This window comes from Macadamia integrifolia, chromosome 6 (assembly GCF_013358625.1).
Source record: "Macadamia integrifolia cultivar HAES 741 chromosome 6, SCU_Mint_v3, whole genome shotgun sequence".
NCBI lineage: Eukaryota > Viridiplantae > Streptophyta > Magnoliopsida > Proteales > Proteaceae > Macadamia > Macadamia integrifolia.
Genome location: NC_056562.1, coordinates 32860847 through 32885791, shown reverse-complemented (window position 1 = coordinate 32885791; position 24945 = coordinate 32860847). Strand labels below are relative to the sequence as shown.

The following is a 24945-nucleotide window of genomic DNA, read 5'->3' as shown; positions in this document are numbered from 1 at the left end:
TTTTTTTCTGGGGTTGTGGGGTGGGATGGGGTGGGGGGAGAAATGGTGACATGTGATTTTAGAATAGTTCTCAAACAATCCTCTGACCTGAGATCCATTATCCAGAACAGTAGCTGTAGTAGTAAACTGGCACTCTGCTCTGTCCACTTCGTTAAAATCGGAGTCCTTTAAAATTGCTGCATTGAAACACAAGCATTTCAATAATGAATTCCTATTCTCTCTCATTCTTATGTGTTATTTTTCACTTCCTGTTACCTGCACATACATATTTTGCCGCTTGATCTGTTGTTGGGTATAGCTTGAAAGAGCGAACTGCAACCTCATCTGGCTTCATTATGTAAAATTGCTCCTGCAACAACATTACTTACAAAAACATCATCCCAGTGTTTCAGGAAAATTTTAGGATACACAGAAGTTTGATGTAAGGGTACCTCCATGAGGGTTACACCACTTGAGCAATCAAACTGCAGGATAAAGGAATTATAAGCAATTAAACTAGAGAGGTTTCTCGGAATTCTCCTTCCCAAAAAGCAGTAGTAAAGACCCAAGGAAAAAATAAATTCAACCATCAATGCTGTTATACCCAAAAGTAGTAATGCACCAATAGAACTTATAGAACAATAGATTCACTGTTATTGATATTAGTAACATCTTAACATGAGTGCTACAATATTTGTAAGTCTACTTATTTGCTAAGTTTAATACTTCCTTACCAATCTAACCTGTTATTCATGTTTAGTAAACAGATGGAATTAATTTAAGTACGGAACTGTATTTCTAGGCAGCCCAGTCTAGAAAGGGTTCTCCATGTGGGCCTTGGTTTTGCCATGCTGTAATTTTGTGGATCCCAGGTGCCCTTCTCACATGTCAAATTTCATCCCTATCACAGTTGGTCAAGTGGTAAAATCAAGTATTGAAAAATCAAGGACTATGAAAAGGGTGCACACCAAGAAATGGAAGTTTGACGAATATAGGGATGCATGGACATACTTTTTTTTTTTTTTGGGGGGGGGGGTTTGAATTTGATTGAATTTGCGTCTGAAATTTGACACTTAGCCAATTCAGACCATTTCCTAGATATTGAATGGTCGAAACAGCCCATCACACCTCCAGGTGGCAGAAATAGGTGGTCCTCTTAGAAACATCTCCAAGCGCAGGCCAGTCTAGGAAAACTTTTGCCATTTATCTATTCTGTCAAATGACAGCTGAGCATGGTTTAAGAACTCGAGGAGATCTCGTTTTCCCCCAAAAGGCAAGATGGGAGAACTGGCGAGGCAGAAAACAGACAAAATCTCGAGTGAGATTTCGAGATCTCGCCGAGATCTCGGTCTAAGTTTCTATTCGACCAGTTTTGGTCCATTTCGGCGTATTTTTTGGCCCAAATCACACTATATATACATGATTTCAACCCCAAGAGGCGAGATATCTCGCTGGTTTAGCCAGGTTTCGCCTGGTTTTGTCTCTGGGACCTATTTTTGAGAGAAAAAAATTCAAAAAACCTGTGGAACATCTATTCTTTCTTGGAGACCTTCACTCTTAATTGCATTGAAGCAAAGATATTCAAGATTGGTGGTGGCTTTTCCCCTCAGGAACACTCTAAGGTAAAAACTTCTTCCCAAATCCATTTTTTTCAAAGGCAAGATGGGAGAACTGGCGAGGCAGAAAACAAACAAAATCTCGAGTGAGATTTCGAGATCTCGCCGAGATCTCAGTCTAATTTTCTATTCAACCAGTTTCGGTCCATTTCGGTCCATTTTTTGGCCCAAATCACACTATATATACATGATTTCAACCCCAAGAGGCGAGATATCTCGCTGGTTTAGCCAGGTTTCGCATGGTTTTGTCTCTGGGACCTATTTTTGAGAGAAAAAATTCAAAAAACCTGTGGAACATCTATTCTTTCTCGGAGATCTTCACTCTTAGTTGCATTGAAGCAAAGATATTCAAAATTGGTGGTGGCTTTTCCCCTCAAGAACACTCTCAGGTAAAAACTTCTTCCCAAATCCATTTTTTTCAAAGTAACATTATCAAATCATGTTTCTTACCATTCGTTTTTTTATATGTCATGATACTAAGGGTGATCTATACATTCATGGAAGAAAAATTAATTTTTTTATTTTTTTGCTACAATAAATGCTTTTCTTGGGAAAAAAATTGGAAAAATACGATTTATGTAACATGTTTGGTACTCATTTTTTTTATATGTTGGTCACCAAAGGCTGATCTACAGCCTCATGGTGGCCATTTTTTTTTTCATCCAATAAATTAATTAATTAATTTTTTGAAATATATAATATATAATAAATAATTACAGAAAAATCAAAAAATTATGAAAAAAAATTCTTTTTTTGATGGAAAATTACTCTAATGTTGTGTAAATATTGTTTGTATATTTTGAAATGAAAATGGTGTTATTAGTTGCATTCTAGTATACTTTATTATGAACTTTGATTTATTATTAATAAAAAAATATGATTTAAAATTACAGAAAAAATTATAAAAAGTAGGGGATTAATAAGTAATAGCTACAAGTTATTGAATAGCTCTTAATGCATGCATTCTTTACAATATAGTGTTTATGTTGAATAATTAGTAACTTACTATTTACTAATTCATGCACAAACACTTTTATGTAATAGTGTTGAAGACTTGAAGTTGGGGAACAATGTCCAATTCTCATGGTGGTGATATTGCATGGTTACATGGGGATCCTATGTCCAATGATAAGAAAAAGTCAAGGTGTAGATATTGTCAGAAGTTGATAAATTCTAAAGGTGCCATTAGGTTGAAGCAGCATTTGGTTGGGGGGTATAAGGATGTTGCCAAATGCCCCCAAGCACCATATGAAGTCATAAAATATGTACAACGTAGTCTAAGAGGTGGAATGTTAAAGAAGGCGGAGAAACAAAGGTTGGACCAAGAATTCGATGAGGCAGTCTTAGAGAGTCATCCTCACCCAACAACAGTGGATGTTGACTCTGATAGTGATTACAACCCACAATCAGGTATGTCAAGGGCAGAATGGAGAGAATTGCAAAAAGTTAAGGCAGCGAGTTTGGTCTCTCATCAAATAGAAAATGTTAGGCGGGTAGAGATGAAGAGAGGAGCAAGTGGCTCTGGTTCTAGAGTAGCTGCATCAGATGTGCCTCCCACAGAGGGAAGAATGAACAAGAAGCAAAGGAATGTGGATGTGCCTCTAAGAAGAGCTTAGTGTGAGGGCTGCCACACCCCCATCATCACCCCGAAGAGATCCTAAAGAGAGGCAAGATCCCTTGTTATTTAGAAAGTAGGATACATATCAAAGAACTATAAAACAAGCTTGGGGTTCATGGAAACAACTTGGGAGTGCAATGTCAAAATTTTTTTTCTATAATAGCGTCCCTGCCAATGCTACACAAGGGACATATTACCAGGCCATGATTGACACTGCAGGAAGGGCTGGTCTAGGAACAAAGGGGCCCACTCCTTATGAGATGATGAATGTTTATTTGCCTCAACAAAAGGAGTTAGATGAGTACATTACTGGCTTGAAGACACAATGGGCAAGATATGGAGTTACTGTGATGTGTGATGGTTGGACTAGACCAACTAGACAGTCCATTATCAACTTTATGGTGTATTGTGATGGGAAGACTATATTCTTAAAGTCTATTGATGCATCCAAAGAGAAGAATGAAGCAATGTACTTATACAAGTTGTTGAAGGATGTTGTTACAGAGGTGGAGCTTGAAAATGTTGTTCAAATTGTCACAAACAATGGAAGCAACTTCAAGAAAGCGGGGGAGAAACTAATGAATAGGAAAAGCAAACACATCCACCTTTTTTGGACACCATGTGCTGCCCACTCCGTTGACTTAATGCTTAAAGAAATAGCAAAGAAGTCTTTGGTAGTAGGTGTGGTTGGATGGGCAAGACAACTGACCACATTTGTTTACAACCATGGATTTGCTCTGGCTTTGTTGAGGGAAAAATGCGGTGGAGACTTGGTAAGGGCAGGTATGACCAGATTTGCAACCAACTACATTGCATTGAAGAACTTTTAAGATAAGATGGTTGGTTTCAGATCCATGTTTGCCAGTAAAGAGTGGTTTGAATTGAGGGAATCGGGTTCCCCAAGTGGCATCGTAGCACAGACCACCATCTCTAGTGAAGGATTTTGGCAAATGGCAAGATGTGAAGAAGGTTCTTCTTATATTTGGCCCAATAGTAATTGTCTTGAGGTTGGTAGACTCAGAGAAGAAGCCTACCTTACCATATGTGTATACTGCAATAGAGAAAATGAAGGACAAGGTGAGGGCATCTATCCCTAGGGGTGCAAAATCCTACATCAAAATTATTGAGGAGAGATGGGAGAAACATTTGATGCATCCACTGCATAAAGCTGGTGAGTTTATAAACTTTACTATTAAAGACTTACTTTACACATTACAGTTAATGACAAGTTACTTATGGAATTTGTAGCGTATTATCCCAATCCTAAGTTCCACTACAAGTACGATCTAGGAATGGATGATGAATTGATATAAGCAGTGGAGCTTGTGGTGGCAAAGTTGGTCCCTAAAGCTGATCTACAGGCAGCATGCATCACCGAGGTGGGTAGTGGGTTAATGTTTAAGATACATATAGACTTATAGGTTATAGCTTCCCAAGTGTTGAAGTGCATACCGTATTGTGTAGTAACTTGTATTCAATGTTTGAAATATGTGTAGATGAAGGAATTCAGGGATGCTAATGGGAGTTTTGGTAGGGCAGCGGCAGTGGCTGGGAGACAAACTACTACCCCGGGTGAATGGTGGGTCCTATATAGAAAAGACGCACCTAACTTGAGGAAGATAGCAATCAAGGTGCTCTCCCAAACTAGTTTTGCATTTGGATGTGAGCGTAACTAGAGTACATTCTCACTGATCCACTCCAAGAGGTGGAACCGACTGGGTCATGAAAAGCTGGAGTAATTGGTGTTTGTGCATTACAATATGAGATTGAAGATGCAGCATATACGTCGAGGCCAAGAGAGTAACAGTGAGCCAATTAAACTCCCTAACATTTTCCAAAAAGACTCAGATCCGGAGGAGGATGATCCCTTATACCAATGGGTGAAGGATCGAGGCGATCCACTCATGGATCAGCCTGGGGGTAGGCCCGACCCCATGGTAGCTAGTCAGATGGGTACGGACGTGGATGAGTATATGTCTCAAGAGGGCCGTGTGCTTTCACGAATACCCAGGCCTTTTGAGACCCAAGCTACTAGGGTTGATGTTGAGCCTGAAACTGTTTGGTCACCATCCAGTGATGATGATGATGATGGTGGTGATGGTGATGCTGGTGGTGGTGGTGGTGGTTGTGATGATGATGATGATGCAGGTGATGGTGATGACGGTGATGATGGGGATGGGGATGGTGATGGTGATGAGGATGGGTATGGTGGTAATGATGGTGGTGATGGGGGGTTATGCGAGAGGTACCATTACACTAAACTTGAGCAAAAAAAGAAGCGGTTCACAGGAGAGACTCAGTTCACTCGTGCCACAGGACATGGACCATCGTGCACGTTCACCCGCACCTACACCCACACCCACACCCACACCCACACCCTATAGGAGAGGGTCACGCCGTCGATTCTTATCTGGTGGAGAGGAGCAAGATAGTGTGGGCTCCATGGACATCTCTCTTAGGAGCTTGACTAACACACTAGGTGGCTTAAGCATGGAGAGTGGTACTGGTACTTGTATTCTTAGGGAGTCGTTGGATGCACCTTCAGCTATATATGGCACAGGGACAACCGGTTCAGACTATAGTCATTATAGTCAATTTAGCCAGTTTGGATACCCACAGCCATAGGCCAGCTCTTACCCCTCTGCCACTGAGTATGGGGGCCAGTCACACGACTCACACCCAGATTGGGTCAGGTTTTGTAGATAGCATCTTCCGGGCTCCAGAGCCTCAGCCCTAGCCCCAGCCATACATGGTGATTCCTGTCAGTCAAGCACCAAGCAGCAGCTATGGATCGCATTCGAGCTCATTTAGTTTCAGAGATATTTACGCAAGGATTAGGTACTTCCAGTTTTGTTAGTGATGATGTTTATATGGCTGTTGTGGCTAATTTTGAGTATTACTTCCGTCAAACTATGACATTGCCAGCCTTTGTGATTCAATCAGAGCAAATCATACTTTGACACCAGTAGCAACATGATGATATGGCCCGCCACTCATTTCAGTACTAGGAGTCTTGGTTTCTAGGATGGAGATGTTATGTAATTATGGCTTTATGTTTACTTGCTATGTTGTTACTTGTTAGTTGCTACTTGTTATGTTACATTGTTAGTTTGTTACTTTTTCGTTTTCAATTGTTACTTGAATGTATGTGATTCATCAATCAGCAATATGATTTTAAGAATTAGAAATTATGGCTTTTATATATTCTAATGATAAGTTGTGTCAAAATGGTGATTGTGGAAGGTGGATTGATGAATATATCATACTAGATGAAGTGTTTAAGACTCGCTGCAAACTTACATAGGGTACATTGTCAAAGTACCATTTTGAGTTTGTTTTTTGCAAATCTGATGTTTACATTGTGTTTAGAATGGCTAAAATAGGGTAAACACACAGTTTCAAGGCCTACAAAGGCCATATGCCACCGAGATCTACCAGCAAGTCGACCACCCAAAAATTACAAGGTTTCGGCGAGATCTCGCCATATCTCTTTTTTTGGGCTGGCGAGAAGCTTGCGAGATCAAGTTTTAAAACCTTGCAACTGAGTTGGCAGCTTGAAGTGTGTCTTATTCCGCAAGTTATAACTGCAGAAAGTTTCAGTCCTATAGAGCTCATAAATAGCAAAAGGAACCACCTTTCATTCTTTAAGGGAAATCTAGAATTTCAGCAGAATGCAATGTAAGGAAGGCCACAGGGATGATGTTGATGAAAGGATAAAACAGTGGCAAATCCACAGTGTCCACCATAATTTGGACATTCTAGAAAGGCAATGTCGCTCTCTATGCACCAGAAAAAACTACAAATGCCACCACCCACATTGACAGAACAAAAAACCTAAATTAATACAAGTATCTAAGCGCACCTAATTTTGCCACAAAAATTTACATAAAAAAACATCCAAAAATATTATTCGCCACTGTTTCACCTAAAAGCTCAAACAATTAGGAAAGGGTAGTGCTAATGTATACATTAACAACCCCCCGGATGTGCAGGCCAAGATCCCATGGTCGTTGCAGTCGGAGCTCACACAGAATTTTTTCGTGTGGCACCGAGGGAGAAGAATTGTCGGCCCTCACTTGATTTTTGCACTTCCCAAGAGTCAAACACTTAACCTCCCTGTGCTTTGATACCATATTCGCAACCATTTCACCTAAAAGCTCGAACTATTAGGGAAGGGAAGCGTCAATGTATACATAAAAAAAATATCCCTAGCCATTTTTTTCTCCTTTTTTATTTTTATTTTTTATTTGCCACCCATTTCTATCAACTTCCTAACCAACTTTCATTTATAAAGTCAAATTATACATTGCTATTACAGTACTTCTATTTCCCATGCACCAACTTGTCAAATATGCACATCTCGAACATTTTAATAAGAAGGTCATCCATCTTTGTACTACAGTTCATAAACCCACTTGTCTACCAAAATGCTGTTTGCCCCTCGTAAATCGAATCCAGATCAACAGTTTAAGTTTCTCTATTCGCAGTTTTGTTCGCAAGAATAAAATGTTGTATACTTACATACAAAGATTGATCTTCGCTACTTAACAAGAGTCAGATGATTGCATTCTCTATGACACAAAGAATCTTCAACTGTCCACAATTCAAACAAAATAAACTCCAACTCTACAAGAAAATGCACCCTGGTGCTCATAGAGATTATGCTGAAACATTTTGATAGTGTTGCATACCGTTAAGCTGTATGACGCTTCCAATTTCCCTATGTTCTTAGTTGTAACCGTCGCAGTGCCGAATTGAGTAAGGGCTTCAAATCTTGGGATGGTAACGCCTAAGATTTTTCCAGGGCTCCTGAAGAGAAATGTAAAGGCATGAAATAAAGCAACATCATGAGACTCAACATATAAAAACATAGAAATATGAGAACAGTTCTACTTCACTAAATATAAATATAGAGAGTTGGACCCACTCTCATGCAATATAAGAGAAGATGGTTAATTGCTACTGCAAATCACGAAGAAATAATACACAGAATTGCAACAATACTAGCTTCAAAAGTATGTTGCATTAGCTGTTCAAACATTTATAAAGTTACACCAGCATGTATAAATTTTTTTACTGAAATGATGTTCATCAATCCCATCTCTCTCTAAAACCCCAAACTGAATTTGAGTAAACCATCTCTTAGTGAGACATACTATAACTTAGACCAAGAGAAGCATTTAGGAAATTGACAAACAAGAGATGACATGCCAAAGGCATTTAAGATCAACACAGGTAAGAGATATCACAGGAGAAAAAGAATGGATGCAGAAACAAGGAGAAAGAAGCCATCTGGAGCCTGTGGTTCTGGATTTTCCAGTGTTTCCAGATTTCCTAGTCTCTCTAGAAATCCTAGTCTCTTTGGGAATCTTATTCCTTGTCTATAAAGGAGAACTGTATTGGGTTTTATTTCCTATTTTATTTGTGAGTGATTGTCATTGATTAAGTCCAGTTCTGTTCTGATTATGCTTTCTTTATTAAGTCAAGTCCTACAATTATTAGGAGTTAGACTCCAGACTACATTCTAAGTCTATGTTCTGCTTGTTACAATACCAAGAGCAAGGGCAACAGTACCTGCAAGTGCATAGAAGAAGAAGAACAGTCAGCTCGACCACTGGGAGACAGTGGTCATAGATAAGATAGCTCAGCCAGTAGTGCCCTATAGCCTCAGACAAGATTTTATGAGTTATATTATTGAAGTTGTCTTCAAATGCTGTGGTCCTGTGGATAAAGTTCTGGTTCTGTGGATTTCAAGCCATACTCTTGTGGATTTAGGCGTGACTAGCTGGTATGGTATCAGTAGTAAACCTGGTGGATTCCAGGTGAGGCTCTCGTGGATTCCAAGCCTGCAGATTGGGTGGATTCCTAATCTGGTTTGGTGTTCTATCTTTATTCTATCCCTTTTCTATCATTCTATTGAATTCAGGTCAGAATATCTCAACTTTTTCACCTGTGGCTTTATTGCTCTGCATTGTTTCAATTTTTTTTTTTTTAATGATGAATAAAATATATATAGAAACAGGAGAAAAAAAGGGGGTGAGAGATATACAAACCAGAAAGGTCGAGGGATACAGCCCTACTGGGCGGGGTAGGGGAGAACAAAATAGTCCGAGGTAAGCCCGAGGAAACAACAATATGCCTGTTCCTTGGGGAGTCCACAACAGTCATTGTTTCAACTTCATAACTGGTTAATATCTTAAAGCCCAATTACTGGTTACAGTTCTGCCACATTCTGAGTTCCATATTTGCCTTTCTAGTTTTGTAGTTTCAGTTATTGTTCTAGTCAAAAATATGGCTTTCCCAGTTCATCTTATCTTCTACTTATTTTCAAAAATTATTTCACTTGCTGGTTCTGAATACAGTTTTATTGCTAAATCTTTAACTTGAATTCCTAATCAATTTTCTCTCTTGAATTCTCAAAAATTCTTGTCGATTCTGCTGTTGTGATCTGTTTTATAGTTTCCTATTTAGAATAGGAAATCTCTACAACTTGAAATCTAGACATCAGAATTGCACCAAACTCTGCATAATTATTCTCATTGGTAAATTGACTATTCAACTATAGTGTCAGGAAAATCAAAATATCAGAGTAATTCTCTTTTGAGTTATTAAATTCTTTCTAATTCTGGTTTTTGTTCCTTTTGCCTGTGATCCTGTCGCAATCTAAACTGCAGGAATTCTCCCGGTTCGGGATTAGATCTGAATCAAGAAGACTTCCCTCCAGCTAAACTCATGTCCATGAAGTTGTCATACATTCTACACCATGTCCTATCTCCAGGGACTTAATATATCACAAATCAGGAGATGTAAAACATGTTCTTACATAATATTGTATGATATGTATGAATATCACCCCCTTTCATAAGCAATCCTTCGATTGATGATAGAAAACTTTAGATAAATCCTACAAATGCATTGCACTTAGGTGAGAGTGATAACCTTTGGTAGACATATTCTATGTCATCAGCTCTTAATTCTACTAAGAGATTTGAATTAAGAGCTTCAGTGATTCCTATAGAAAAAGAATGTGTCCCTGCATTCTGCATGTTGTTTCAGGTAAAGCTTTAGAAAAAAAAAAATTTTTAATGGAATCATAGTAACAGTAAGAAAAATGGAAAATTATATCATGAACATAACTGGATGCTGGTTTATCCTTTCAAACCTTCCTTCCACACCAAAAAGTGGCACCTGGTTCCTACTAATTCGGTTCTGATCAGCCTGTCAGAAAATAAAGATTAGTTAGACTACTCATTCAAAGTTATCCACCGCACTTCTTTGATCGTTATGGCAAGAGCAATAGAAAAGAGACAGATTTTATTCGTTTATTTGCTCATATTTCCTGATCTCTTCTATTTGGAAAAAAATAGATTGCACTGATGGAGTAAAATATAAGTCTTTCCCTTTTCTTTTACTAAAAGGCACATCTGACAACATAATAGCAGCCATAAGCAACAAATTAGAATTTACAAGATCACCAATCTAAATCAATGGAGTTTCTACATTAACAGAAGTTTAAAGTTCACATGAAACAAAACATATTCGACATGAATCAGCATGAAACTAAACTATTGAGTTTTTGATTTGAGATACTAACTTCCCGATAGTTCCACAACTGATTATGCAAGCAACTCCAAAATGGTGAAGAGCAAAAATTTGGCTGCCCATTATAAGCCTCATAACTGACCCCGATCTTGTTGCATTCAAGTCCGTCCAATGTAAATCTCACTCTCTCCAGTAACATCCACATAGAAAAGTTCCCTCCTAGGCTCTGTGGTTGACCTGGACCATCCTTCAGCAAAGACCAAGCTCTCATCAACAAAAATTAAGTAAGTGTCCAGATCATTTGATCCAATGCTACAAACAACTTTTGCCTCTTTCATTTGTACTGCAAATTATATAGACAAGCCACATGAAATGGAGGAGGAACTATAAAAAACAGTCAAATCTCAGGGAGCCCACATAGTTATTTGCTTAGAGCACGGGACCAAGGAGGCATTTGCTTGATAAATCTTTGGTGTTATTCTTTTTCCTCCACATTCGGTTCAAAGGGATATTTCTGGCATTCTAAATTTAATAATTTTCTGTATGTCCAATTGGCATCTTCTCAGGTATATAATTTTCTTGGGTTAGTTTTGGATTTCAACTTTGTTATATTCTTAATTTGAGTTTATTTTACATTGGCAATCTAAACTGAGCTTTGAGGTCATAAGTCATAACTTTACCCATTTGACATGATTTTGGTGCCATTTGAAAAGTAAATCAACTTCCGAGTTGATAGGGGAAGTGATGCAGTTGCACGATGGACTTGGGAAAAAAAAAAATTTCTTTTGATTTGATTTTCTTTTGTTTAGAAATAATTTCTTTTTAAAATTAGCTAGCTTCTAATTTTAGAATAGTTTCCATTAATTGTTTGATTTTTCCTTTATATTAGTCATGTAATGGATGAACTCAGTGGTTAGATTTGATTGAATTTGAGACAATATGTTTTGGTTGAAGTCGATGGCTGCCATGGATGCTTTTTTTCTCCCCCTTTTCTAATATCTCCTATCCCATCGCTCTCTTTATCTCTGCTATTTTCTTCTTTTTTTGTTTCCCCTCGAATTCTGTTTTCCCCCTTTCATCACTTTGTTTTGAATACTGAAGAACCATTCGAGTCCTGTGGAAGACCTATTGAAGATCCACACATCAGCAACAAGTTTGAGGACCTGAAGACAGCTTGTTTTCCCTGATCGACACTGGTTTTCTGCTAGGGTTTTGACCTGCTGTTTGTCCTCTGTTTCTACCAAGCCTGTGGCCAGTTGCAGCCACACTTCTGGGTGACTATTGGAGGACCTAAGAGAGAGACTCGACCAGGAGGATGGAGGACTGGAAGGCCTTTTGAAGCTGCTGCTGAAATATCCCTCGCGACATACTGATTCTACTGCCCAGATCTGGTTCAGGTCCTTCGATCTCTTTGTTGCATACTATTCCAAGCTGAACATAGAGCTGTTGGAAGAGCAGGTTGTGGCGAAGCTTTGCCTGGAATATCGGACACAGTCGACAGGTATCAGCGAGGTTCTCCTTCTGTTTCTGTTTCCCTATTCTGCCGTCTCTCTTGATGGTTGTCTAGAGGTTGAAGACAACCCCAATAGAATCGTGTTTTATTTTAGAGATACTTGTTTGATTTTACACTTAAGCCCCTGTGACCTAAACCTGTGTTCTAATAAAACCTCCTTACTTTAGTAATTCCAGAATGCCCCCCCTCTTTTATTTTTCTATTCCAGTTTGACCTTACTATTTATTTTCCTCTCTTTTAAGCTCTTAAAATTGTTTCTGAAATCACAAGAATACCCCTCAACCATTACATTGAGCTTCTTAGTCATTCTTGTGGGCCCTAAGTGATCTGATTTCGATCATTGGAATTCGGTTCCGCATTAGGAAGTCATGGCCAAGTGAACAAAATCATCAAGTAGAAAAAGAAATTTCAAAAGGATTTGAGGTTTCCGATTGGCTACGACGTGGGGAATCAAGACCATGCTACAATCAACAACAATCACATGACTCATGGTCGACATATCCCAAGTCCGAATTTGCTCAAAAACATTAATTTCACATCATTAGGATGGTTATTCAATTATCTTTCCAACAAGTCCAAAGACAAGACAATTTAAGCAAATAATGGTCAATTTTGGACATAACACAGGATTGTAAAAGCAATCACAAATTTTTTGGGTCTTGTAGTTATTTCTTTTGTTAACTTGCTAAGTTGGAGAATAGTTTCTTAATCAGGGTTTTGAGTCTTTAGGTTGGATATCACTTTTTATTTCACTAAAAAAAGCTTTGAGGAGCTCATTCTTCTATTAAGAAAAGCCTCAAATGAACAAATCTACCCTTATACCCACCCATATTACAATACTCCCCTTCAAGTTGGTCTATGGATATCACACATTCCCAACTTGCACAAAATAGGATGAAAAACCTTATTACTAAACTTCTTGTAAGAACATCTACTAATTGATCACTAGGCTTCATGCTGAACTCGGCTATAAGCAACGCTAATGCTAATTTGTTGTCACAATACGAAATCATTGGCACCAAAATAGACACACCAAGATTATGAAGAAGACGCTAAAGCCAGAGTAATTCACAAATACTTGAATGAGCAGAGTGGGACTCAGATGTAACTGGCATAGAGGCAGCAGCAGATGAGGATGAGGGCTCCAACTTGGTCATCAGACGACCAAAAAGAGATAAACTCATCCCATGAAAGAGAAGCACCAATGGGGGCAGTAGCATCAGAAGCATCAGAGATCTCAGACTGATTTGAATGACCACAACCATGTCCACGGGAATTGGTTGGCCGCCCATGAACTTTCCAGCAGAATTCTCTAGTATGCCATTCATGACCACAATAATCGTACTTCACCGGTTCCTTCTCATTAGTAGATCGATCAGTCAATTGTGTAGAACCACCACGAGACTGAGATCCAGTACCCTGACCAGAGTATAAAGCTGATCGCTCCCTCATAACAGGATGTAGCATAACAGTACAACAACTATCTTCAGACTAAACCATAGAGTAGGCATGTTCTAATGACGGGAAAGGTCACAATTAAGGACATGGGCCCAAATCTGATCAAACACCACATTCAGACCAGCCAAGAAGTCATATATTTGTAACTTGTCTTCATGCTTCTTAAAAGCAATAGCATTGATAGAACAAGTAGCCTGAAAGTCTTCATAATAACTCATTCAGTATTACTATGAGATGCAAGGTATGTGGCAAGAACTGGATTTTCTTCTGTGATTCATAGACTTCTGCATCATTCCCTACTTGGGAATAAGTATCCTCTGCCGCCTTCCATATATTTGCCAGCCGTATCCATTAACTAATAACCCCATGCAATGGTAGCAGTAATCGGATTCAGCAAGAAAGAGATTACCAGGTAGTTGTCAGAACTCCATTTTGTGTGAGTAGAACCAACAGTTGCAGGCTATGCAGTTTCACCGGTGAGATACCCGGAATAACCACGGGAATGACAAGAAACAAGATCTGGACCACATCAAATAATTGCTCCCATCCAACTTGATGGAGCTAACAGAGAACAAAGGGTAGTCACCATGAGTACCACGACCCACTTGTCCAAAACAGTTGATGCAGTAGTATCATCTGACGCCCGCCATGATTTCTGATCTCAAAAGGAATCCACAACCCAAGCTCAAGGATCGAAACACATGCTACAACAACTGTATCTAAAAAAGAACCAATCAAAAAATTTGCAGATCTGAAAAAAAAATCCATTTAGATTTTTTCAAGACATAGGGATCTAACTGAACAGACAAAAGATACCACCAGTGGGAAGAAAGCTCACCACCAAGGGTGAAGAGACTGGAGGCCCAAAAGAAGAAGAGAGGCGAGAGAAAAAGGGAAGCGAGAGAGAGAGAGAGGCGATGTGGGAGGGGGACGATGGGAACCCTAGGTTTTTCGCATTAGGTTTGAAAACCCAAGTGCAGAAACTGTGAGTTAGATCAGAGCTCTGAAACCATCTGATTTGGGGAATAACGACTTGTGTCAGACTAACACAATCCCTCTTTATTTGTAATGAATGAAAAAAGAGTACAAGTAAAGTAATGCCCTCAAAGGACAAATCTAACCTTATACCCATATTACAACAGTATCCTATATCTAGTAGGATATTTATCAGATCAGACTCTTGTATCTGCTTTAGATTTTAACCAGTTATGCAGTTGTGCCCTAATCTAATTCTGACCTTCGATCAGAATCTCAGTTGAATATGATTGGTTGACTATTATCTACTGAAATTTCATTTGATTCTGGTCTTATCATTCACTGTGATTTTGGTTTGAAATTAAGTTTCTAAACCTAGACCTTTAGGCTTCTACCCATTAAGTCCTATACACGGGGTGAGAAAAAGCAACCAACAAAATCAGCCACTCATTTGAGGATGTTTTGGGAAACATTTAGAAGTTACTTTTCTCTAGAGCATCTCTTTCCGATTTACTAAACTACCCTCATCAAGATGTTTCACACTTGTCCAACAAGAAGTTTGTGCAGATTCCTTTTACTACCCATGAGATGCAGGCCCTTTATAGTAGGATCCAAGACCAAGAGACCTATTGTAAAAAATGAGATATTGCAGTAATGGTAAACCCAGGTTCTTTTAACAGGTTGCCAGTTTCATTCAACTCTTGTCGAAGTAGAACTTTAGTATCAGTTTAATACAAATACAAAAAGAATTATTGCAAAGGTTTGTTCACTCAATGTTGGTCATAATCATTAGGATCAATCACCTTTAAATCAATGATGCAAGCATACCTGTCTTGGGATTACTAGATAGAAGTCTTCGAATGATGGAATACTTGTATAGCCCACAAAATCACCAATAAGGTTGACTCTTAGAAAATTGTCATTGGATAATACTGTTCTTTTTTCAGGCCCAACAATCACCTCCTACCATCAAAAAAATCACCAACAACAAATTTGTATCAGTAATAACTTTAAATAGACTAAATCTTTCAATAATTACCCGATGGACTTGGCCTCATCTTTAGAAACACCAAAAGTGGCATTAGGGTTTTCCTCTGATTACAAGGGAAGGGAAGAGAAATTAATCTAAAAGATAATATTGAAACATAGGTAATGACGATATTTAAGAATTGTACATTTAGTATGTTAGGGAAGGACCAGAACTGGTAAGATGGAGAACCAATTCCAATTGGAAGAAGAAAAAGGAGACGGAAGAGACAGAAGAATAAGATGATAAGTGGGGAAACTACATTGATTTGTGACCCACACTGTATCACTATTTATTAAGCATGTATATCAAAATTAATGGCAACAAATAAGCATAATAAAATGTAAGAAGAATCAAAGACAACTATGTCAATAAGAATTCTTAGACTCATACTGATATTTTAGATCCGGTTTTCACTTCAATTTGAATATTAAACCCTAGAGATCGCTTTCCAATACCAAAAACATGGAACCTGACAAGGAAAGGAAACAAAAGTCAGCAATCAGTGAGTAGTACTTGCCAAGTATAGAAAATATAGAATAAATGCATCAAATGCATCTTAAAGAAGTTTTCTACTGAACTGGCGACCAAGTGTACTATCCGTAGAATCTTCATGGCAACACAAATAGAACCTCCTTCAAATTACACGCTTTTCATTCCGCTAGAGGGAATAAGAACCTAACAAGCGCCCTCACATAAACCTCTGCCTCCAAGTCACCAAGAAAGAAAGAAAAGAGGACACATAGCAGTTGTAGTATATCATAGGTGCCTAAGCACTCAGGCGACAAGGCACTTGCCCAGGCGTTACCTAGGCAACCAAGGCGCCCAGGTGTTATTTTTTATTTTTCCAATTATTTAGTATGCTACATATACCTGGTATCTTCAAAACACTAGGCCACAAGAAGTCATCAAAAATCAACAATAAACCACATCAAGTCATCAAAATTCAACATTAAGTCACATTAAGTCATCAAAAAATTAACAGTTAGATAAATATTCTTGCTCTCTAATAAGTTTGACTGGTCAAATGATTTTGCTCTTACATGAGATTTTTTGTGTTAAATAGAGCACAAAACCAGCTTTTCAAAAAAAAAAAAATATATATATATATATATATATTACTTATATCGCAATGACAAAGTTATGTTCCGGTCATACTTATTTAAAAGTGTGTGAATGCTGTTAAAATCGCCTAAATGAAAATAATTTTACAGACATAAAAAAAAATGATTATTTTACTTGCACTTTTGGTTTTTAGCAATGGTTTACCATGATAAGATTTATAGAATTGAGGAAACCCCAGGCATTTGAAAGTTGAAATTCACCCCTACAACAAAAAATCTAGTTTTTTTATTCTTAGACTGGGGGGTTGAATTTTTATCCTTTTGGAATTTGATTTTTTAAACAATTTTATTGGATTCAAATAGGGGTATTTTCTTATTATGAATAATATCTTAAGCAAATGAAATAACAAATATAAATCCATTCATAAATAAGTGTTGTAAGGCGACAATGCACTAAGGCAACAGTCGCCCAGACCCCAACCAGGCAGCCTTGACAACTATGAATCAGAATATTAAAACAAATTAGCAAACTAATAAACATACCAATCGCCTGGAAATCGGAGACAGTGTGCAGTGTTGGCCTTCCCCTTCACCAGCTTATCGACTAACCAAAAAGAGTTTAGGATCCATCAACAAATAATGAGATAGTAAGAGAAGTAAAGAATGTTAAATAATGAATATTAAGCACTTACAGACGTTCCCACAAGAAGAAGGTACACGGTGTTGTGGCCCGCAAGGACAACAGATTGGCTACACACAAAGAGAACACAAAATGGAGACTATTAAATGCAACATACAAAAACAGGAGAACAGTAAGAGAAATAAGGAAGAAGAATTGAAAAAATGTACTGTTGTAGATAGACTAACCTTATGTTCATGGCACATTATAAGTTATAAATGAGAAAACAAGGTTATTATATGGAAATGTACTAGAGTTGCAGAAAATTGAATAGAGAATATAAGCCAGAGATAAGAAAATAATAAAAGGTTTGTGCGAATCAACTGATACACCAGGAGCATGAATCCAGATTCTAGACTATTGGAGTCCCCCCCCCAACCCCAAAAAAAAAATGTTTTTGATGGATACTAAGGCTACTAGAGAGCTCGAATTTTTCAAAACTGCAATTTTAAAGTAACGATGAGAAGACCAAAGCCCACCCATTTCCAAAACTTAAATTGAAGGAAAACTAAAACAGAGGAAAAACTAATAATCAGTGCCTTCGGACAGCTTGGTAAACCCTACTAACCCATTCAAATTACAAAAATACCACCGGACTCATTAAAATCCCCATATATCCTTCTGCCTGTAATTAAATAAACTGAAACAACAACCTAAAGTTCAACTTAAAAACTAGATCCAATAAACCACTCAACCAATTCAAAAACTACTTAACCCAATATAGAAACTAATAAAACATAAGACCCAATATAGGGCTCATCTAGTTGCTTCCAAACATAACCACAACGTGATGTAGATAAGTCAATTGGGCTTATTTTATTGCAAATAAGCCTTGGGTTGTGTTATGTATGTGTTGGGCCTTTGATCCCATGGGTTTTCTTTGAAATGGGCCACTTTAATAGGCCTAAAATATGGGTAGAAGGTAGGAAAACAGGATTTAAGTCATTAGTTTAATTAGTTGCTATTTAATTCAATAAAAGCCCAAACCATTAGTTGGTTGTAAACTCCTATATGGACTATTAGTTGGTTAGTCCTACTCCATGTTGGAGTCATAAAGTCAAGTCCTAGTCCTATTTTGAATTCCTAGTTGTAGTAGGAGTGTCTAGTCCTCTTTGGAAACTAGCTCCTAGTCTTAGTATGATTGTAAACTTCCCCTCTATAAATAGATAGGCATATATACCATTATTGAATAGATTTGAATGAAAGAAAGTTTACATTTATGAAAGAAAGTTTGCAACTAAATGCTTAGAGCAGTTGAGATAGCTGTGGGTGAGAAGCCCAGGCTGAGATAGCCACTTCCTTTATTCTCTTTCACCCTTCTCAACCCCCCATCTGTTTTATTCTTTTTTATTTTATTTGCTGTAACATTCAAGAGGTATAATTCAGATTCTGAAAAAAGTCTCCAGAAATCAGAACCGATCAGCAATCCTAGTGGGAATAGGAGAGAGATCGATCTCCTCTCTTTCTCTCTTCTGTACTCTGTTCAGCCAAGTCTTCAAACAAGGTATTTAAGGCCTCATAAGGGTCCCACGATCCTTACCTAGTCACTGTTGGAAGCATTCAGCCGCTGTTCTTGAAGGTTCTTCTCAGTTTTCTCTCCTAGGTCAAAAAATCAAGAAAGCTTGTAACTTCACAACCGGCTGTCAGAATCCTCTCAACTTTGGGGGTTTTTGTACCCTCCATAGGGACTATTTACACCTAAGACTGCAACTTAATCGGACTCCTACAGCCCTGGCCGCACCTCTCTCTCTCTAGCTCTATAACAGGTCTTTCTCTCTCCTAATGGGTTGGGTTTTGGGCTGGTTTTGCTCCTGTATGGGTATTGTATCCTTGGGGGTTTATTTATGGTTTTATTTCCCTGTTTCCTCGTCCTATTTGTCTTGTTTGGGGTTATAAACTGCTAGGGTAGTTTCTTGTAATTTACTCGTGCATTACAACGGGCCAAGAAACGACAAAAGGCATATTAAACCCACCAGAAAAGATTGCAACAATGTTTTGCTCCATGTCACAAGATGATAGAAAGTTGATTAAGATGGACTTGGTTTGTGTAACAAGATTAATGATGCACCAATAAGAAAGTGAAATGGAAAATTGGAAATGTTTGAAAGCCATGGGGATGGCCCAAAGTCACCATGGGAGAAGTGATGAATTTGACACGAATGTTCATGAATGAGCGCTGTTATGGACTTCAACAAAGTAGAGTGGAGGAACAGAATCAGCCCAGTAGAGACCCCAAGGCCTACTAATTAGAATCGTTTCCTATCATCAAACGAACAAAATATCAGGAACCCAATATGATATAAGAGAATCATGTAAAAGTCACCCTATTATGGTATATTTATTGTACACAGTCATGGTTTAATTAAGAATGTGAGAGACCATAAAAATCCCATGTATTCGTTAATTAAAGTGCAATGAATAATTATTTATTGTCTCTACAAAACTTTCCCATGAAATTTCCACAGTTAATACATGTATCCTCTTCTAGTACTGTTTCCTGATTCCCAACATGATTAGAAACTTAATTTTTCAACCTCCACAACTGGAGCAGCTGGAGGAATTTCTATAGCCAAAGACAATCATTTCCTTAAACCTCATTTTCTAGAGTCCTGTTAAATTGCACACTTTATACATTTAGTTAATAGTCTTTCCTGGGTAAGTAACACAGAAGTATAAACCTTATCCACCAACCAAAATAGCTATTACATTTTCTAAATAGTTAAAGGTTAACATGTTGAGCATGTTAGTCAAACCTGTAGTAGAATTTCAGGGTTTCCAATTTTCAATAAACATCTGCAATCAGATATAATTGTATTCTAAATGACATTCTGTGAATTATCCAAAGGCTATGGAACAACAAGACCAACACACATAGTAAAAAATATTCTTTAGTTTCAATAGATTTCCAATCAGATCAATTGCAACAATAACTATATTGAATATAATTTGTAATGCATAGTCTTGAAATTTCTCCTAATATTTTAAAGGAAAAGTAATATGAACAATCACTAAAAATAAGTGCATAAATAATATTTCAAGAAATGAAAAAAATATATATATTAAAATTATATACAAATTACAAATGGATATAAATTTTACCTGACTATGCTCAATAATGTGACCATTTTCATCTCGTAACCTAATAATTTAATGAACGTTAAGAAAAACAATAAGAAATAAACCATACATAGGGAAAAATGGAATTATATACTTTATAAACAAAACTGTTTAATAAATGTAGTTGAGAAAGGTGATTTATTGTCAAGATAAACATATCCAATAGACCGACGATTAGTAAAATCACTGAAATTTTGAATTGCATTAAGGCTACACTTGGTTGCAATCCTACTCTGCAACAGTCAATCTTAGGTGTAATTGATTTTTTCTTGATTCCGCTCCGGTAGAATGAGTTGTGGGAGAAAAATGGCATTTGGTACATCTGTTCTAGGATCAAATCCGGAACAGAATAGATCAGGAACAGCTTTTGGAAGGCCCGTTTACAAATCATTTATGTCACTACACTCAATAATTACAAAGATGCCATTATGACATCTTACTTCTAAAACCCAAAATTACAAAAATGGCATTATCACTTATGGCACTACACAATAATTACAAAAATGTCACTTATCAACTACGTAAAATTATGAAAACCATTAGACCTAGGATGCACATAATCAGGTTAAAAAATGAATTTATTCGTAGATTTAAATCATGGATAATAAGATTTTAACAGCCCCATGATATTGGAGAGCTACATATTTATATGTTCCTTAGTGTATTAAGAGGTGGAAACTGTGGTGGCATGCAACACTGAAAGATATGCAGTCAGAACAAAACTGAGCGTAGCAAATAAGGCATTATCCATGGCTCTTTGCCAGCAGCAGTTATGGAAATCGCTGATGATTACAAGATGACAAGCACTTTTAGTTATGGATAATCCACATGCCTCCAAAATCTATCCCACAAGAGGACAAGCTGCTCCGAAGTAGATTTGTGATCAATACTCAGAGAGGGACAAAGTGGTATCCAAAGGACACTCTATCTGTTTGAAGCATGTCAGTTTTCACATACCTAATACATGAATTGCAGGGTATGGTATACAAGTGAGCACAATTGACTCATTGTTACCAGAATGAAAGAGGGATTGCAAAAAAAAATTAGTCCTTGTAGACATTTGTTGGATTGGCATTTTCATTTAAAGGCTATCCCCATAGCCCTATATGTAAATTTAGTAAGCCATAAGTGACATAGTTCACATAGTTGTGTAACTAGTGGTTCTAATAAATGTTTAATTGGAAGGAAAGATTGACGGATGCGCCTCTTACCCCACATGTATTTGCCTGTATTCTTCTTTGGTACCCAAAAAGTTTAACATTCTCTAACAGCCATTAACTCTGCATTGAATAGGATGTTTTCAATAGGGGTAATAGGTTTGACAGAAGGCGAAAGGGAAAACAAAATTAGCAGGCTTTTCTTGAACAACAGAAATTCAAAAACTGTTTTATTGATCAAAGCTAGTAAAGTGGAGACATGAAACATTTTTAAACTATTTGTTATCCTACAATACAATCAAACAGACAACATTTTCTAATAAATGTAAAACTTGCCTCTCACATATTTGAACAACCCTAGCATCAGCATCTGGCTCACATTTTCGTGTCTTAACATAATACTCCACAGGTTTATATGGAACATCCTGAAAATGTCAAAAATTAAAATAATTGGGAAAAAAATTCTCTGACAGGAAATAGAAATCTCGTGAAAACTGGATATTTCTTGTAAATGAAGAAATATACAACATCTAACAGCAACTAATCATCCACTATTCCTAGCAAGGAAAAAAAATAAACATCGAAAGTAAATAGATAAATATATAGATAACAAATCTTCAAACACCATCCCACCCCCATCAGCGTATGTTATAAATGTATAATGACAAGATATTTATCTTCTGTTGAATTAATAAAAACAAAAAAGCTTACGACGCCAACCCAATTAAGCCTGAAAAACTTCATAGCTCTCATAGACCTCAATATGGGGTTAAGTGAGGGCCTCAAACTGAAGACAAATCCCTGCATTAGGACACTAAATATTTGACCATTCATTCCATTATTATATGCATTTTCTATTCATGTAACTACAAGGAGACTCCATTTTCAGATAAAAAAGAAGATCATGTATGGGAATTATTTCCAACGCTTCATTGAAGCACATTATATCATTCTGCTGAGTTCTTTCATTTTAATATCCTTTATCTAGATGTACTTCATTTGGTGACTTCCTAGGTATAGGGACTTCTTACTCATAAACTAGCTAGTTGATGTAGTCTTATTGGTTAGGCTTAAAAAGTTTATATGTCAAAAAAAAAGAAGTAGAAGAAGAAGAAGAAGAAGAAGACTAGGGTTCTAACTAGAAATGGATGGGGAAACTAATCTTATTCCCCTACATGTACGGTTATGTATCCAAACCAACAAAGAGTGTTAGAATAAACACCAAGAAACACGAATAAATAAATAGATTAAAGCAAAGGTGACACATATTTAACATGGTTCACACACCAATATGATGTGCTACATCCATGGGCGAAGCTGAAGATGATTCACTATATGATGGAAGAAAAAATACAATGGACACACCAATAGTTGCAGCAAGAACTCTCACCCAGAAACCCTAATTTGAAAAACTCTCCAAATCACTACGTTTACTTACTTGCTCAACAAGACAAAAAGCAACTAAATACTCCTCTAAGTTGGGTCGATCCATACCGTACCACAGCATTTGCTCAAGCCCTACACTACCACCATAAATCTCACACAATTTCTCATTCAGGTCGCCACCAAAAAAATGTAAAAGCGGGGCAATCTTCAATACAGATATAAGAATTCAAGACACACATAATAGAGGGGATAAAAAATTTAAGATTTTTCATTAATTGGGATAAAATTGTATGTTATAGCTCCAAGAAAACTTGACTTCAAACAGGAATCAGATTGGAAGTTGAGTGGGTAATAAAATCTTATTTTTGGGATCAGTTGTGGTGCTTGGAAATGCCTTGGAGACTTTTGTTTCCTGATTTACACAAGTTGGATGTTAACAGCTGATTATTTTCAGATATCAAATGATTCAATGGTATGGAAACCCCCTCTTCAGGAAAAGTTAAATGAATAGAAGTTGCATACGATGTTTGCTTTTTCCCAAATTCTTTACAATGTTAACAATAAGAGAACCACTGCATTATGATTTAGAGGGGGGGTCACTTCTTGATGTTAACTACATCTTTTCTCACTATTGCTATTCAGTATTAACTCCTTTACTTAGCAGAACAAGAAGTCTATCTACTTCCACAACACCCAGAACCAAAATTCAGAATATATAATGGGAATGACAGCTAGGACATCATAGAAGAACACAATTTGAGAATCTATAGCTCTTGCCTCCAATGACAACATGCAAATTAGCCATCCAGACATTCTCATACCCGTATGTATGTTATCTCATACATGGCATACGCAGCAGATTTGTTCACTGTCACAACAGGTGGTATCCGCACTGTATGCATCTTTTGGGTTGCGTTCTCCTCCACCTCCACTATTTCAGCAACAATAGAAGCTTCTCCTCCACTCTGAAAATAGTTTATGAAGACTATAAACACACACAAACATTTATAAACCCACGCACACTTCCTCACAAATTCCAGTTCTATGAAATAGTAAATTTTGCGAAAAGAACAAAGAGTGGGCCCCTACACAAAGATTAAAAACGACTTGGCCAGAACTGAGGAGCCCCTATTTGATCAAAACGCCCATTGATGAAAATTAGGTTAAGGTAACCCATTTATTAGAACTGATAAATAACCGTTTCCAAAGTCCGGTGTCAAGTCTAAGACCACATTCCGTCTCATTCCACAGTGCATTAATACCGGAGTGCGGAAATAGAACGAAATGAAAGAAAGATTCCAAGAACTCTCACCGCTCCACTGGGAACCGCCATGTTTACCACTATCTTCGTACTGCAATTCAATTTGTCGGAGTCTGAAGCCTTTTCGCATCTTTCCAACTTCGATTTCGAGAGGATCTCAACTCCAATAACGAATTTGATGATCAGAAAACAAAGAAAAAATAATACCAGCGGCATTCGTTTTACTGTAAATCGAAACTTCATTTTTCTCTTTTTTGCAAGAAAAAGTAGTCGTTCTTTTAGGACTCGATCAGAAGTTTCGAAACTTCGATGTTGAATTAGAAGTGAAATAAAAGGGTCGTTACTCGTTATCAGGTTTCTTACCAGATAAATGAGAGTCGGTTTTGGCGGGCTTTTGGTTGGTAGTTCAAAATACTTAACGGTGAAGTAGTTGCTTCAAAAATGGGATAGTTCGCCTAAAAGGAAAATAACTGCTGTCCAGCAAGTCCCGTTTCCCATTTGGCTCTTCTAAGGCTTCTACCACGGTCGAGTTGAATCGGTTATGGCCTGGTAC

General features: G+C 37.4%; 1 protein-coding gene across 5 annotated transcripts in view; it reads right to left on the bottom strand.

Annotated features, from left to right (window-relative positions):
* The window catches only part of LOC122080612 (protein HAPLESS 2), a 27990-nt gene extending 3045 nt beyond the window's left edge, over positions 1-24945 (bottom strand). The window contains exons 1-16 of one of the 5 annotated variants that reach the window (XM_042647403.1): positions 24756-24943; positions 24444-24548; positions 23953-24096; positions 22082-22170; positions 20571-20610; positions 17485-17542; positions 17336-17396; positions 16122-16200; positions 15530-15664; positions 10808-11002; positions 10351-10431; positions 10153-10253; positions 7905-8022; positions 432-464; positions 256-349; positions 88-176 (exon numbers count right to left, since the gene is read on the bottom strand). In XM_042647403.1, coding sequence (XP_042503337.1) covers positions 88-176; positions 256-349; positions 432-464; positions 7905-8022; positions 10153-10253; positions 10351-10431; positions 10808-11002; positions 15530-15664; positions 16122-16200; positions 17336-17396; positions 17485-17542; positions 20571-20610; positions 22082-22170; positions 23953-24096; positions 24444-24464 — 1338 coding nt within the window. In that variant the 5' untranslated portion in view covers positions 24465-24548; positions 24756-24943. Of the gene's footprint in view, positions 1-87; positions 177-255; positions 350-431; positions 465-7904; positions 8023-10152; positions 10254-10350; positions 10432-10807; positions 11003-15529; positions 15665-16121; positions 16201-17335; positions 17397-17484; positions 17543-20570; positions 20611-21799; positions 21869-22081; positions 22171-23952; positions 24097-24220; positions 24415-24443 lie in introns of those variants that run through there. The other 4 variants (XM_042647401.1, XM_042647402.1, XM_042647404.1 and 1 more) reach the window with 4 other exon arrangements.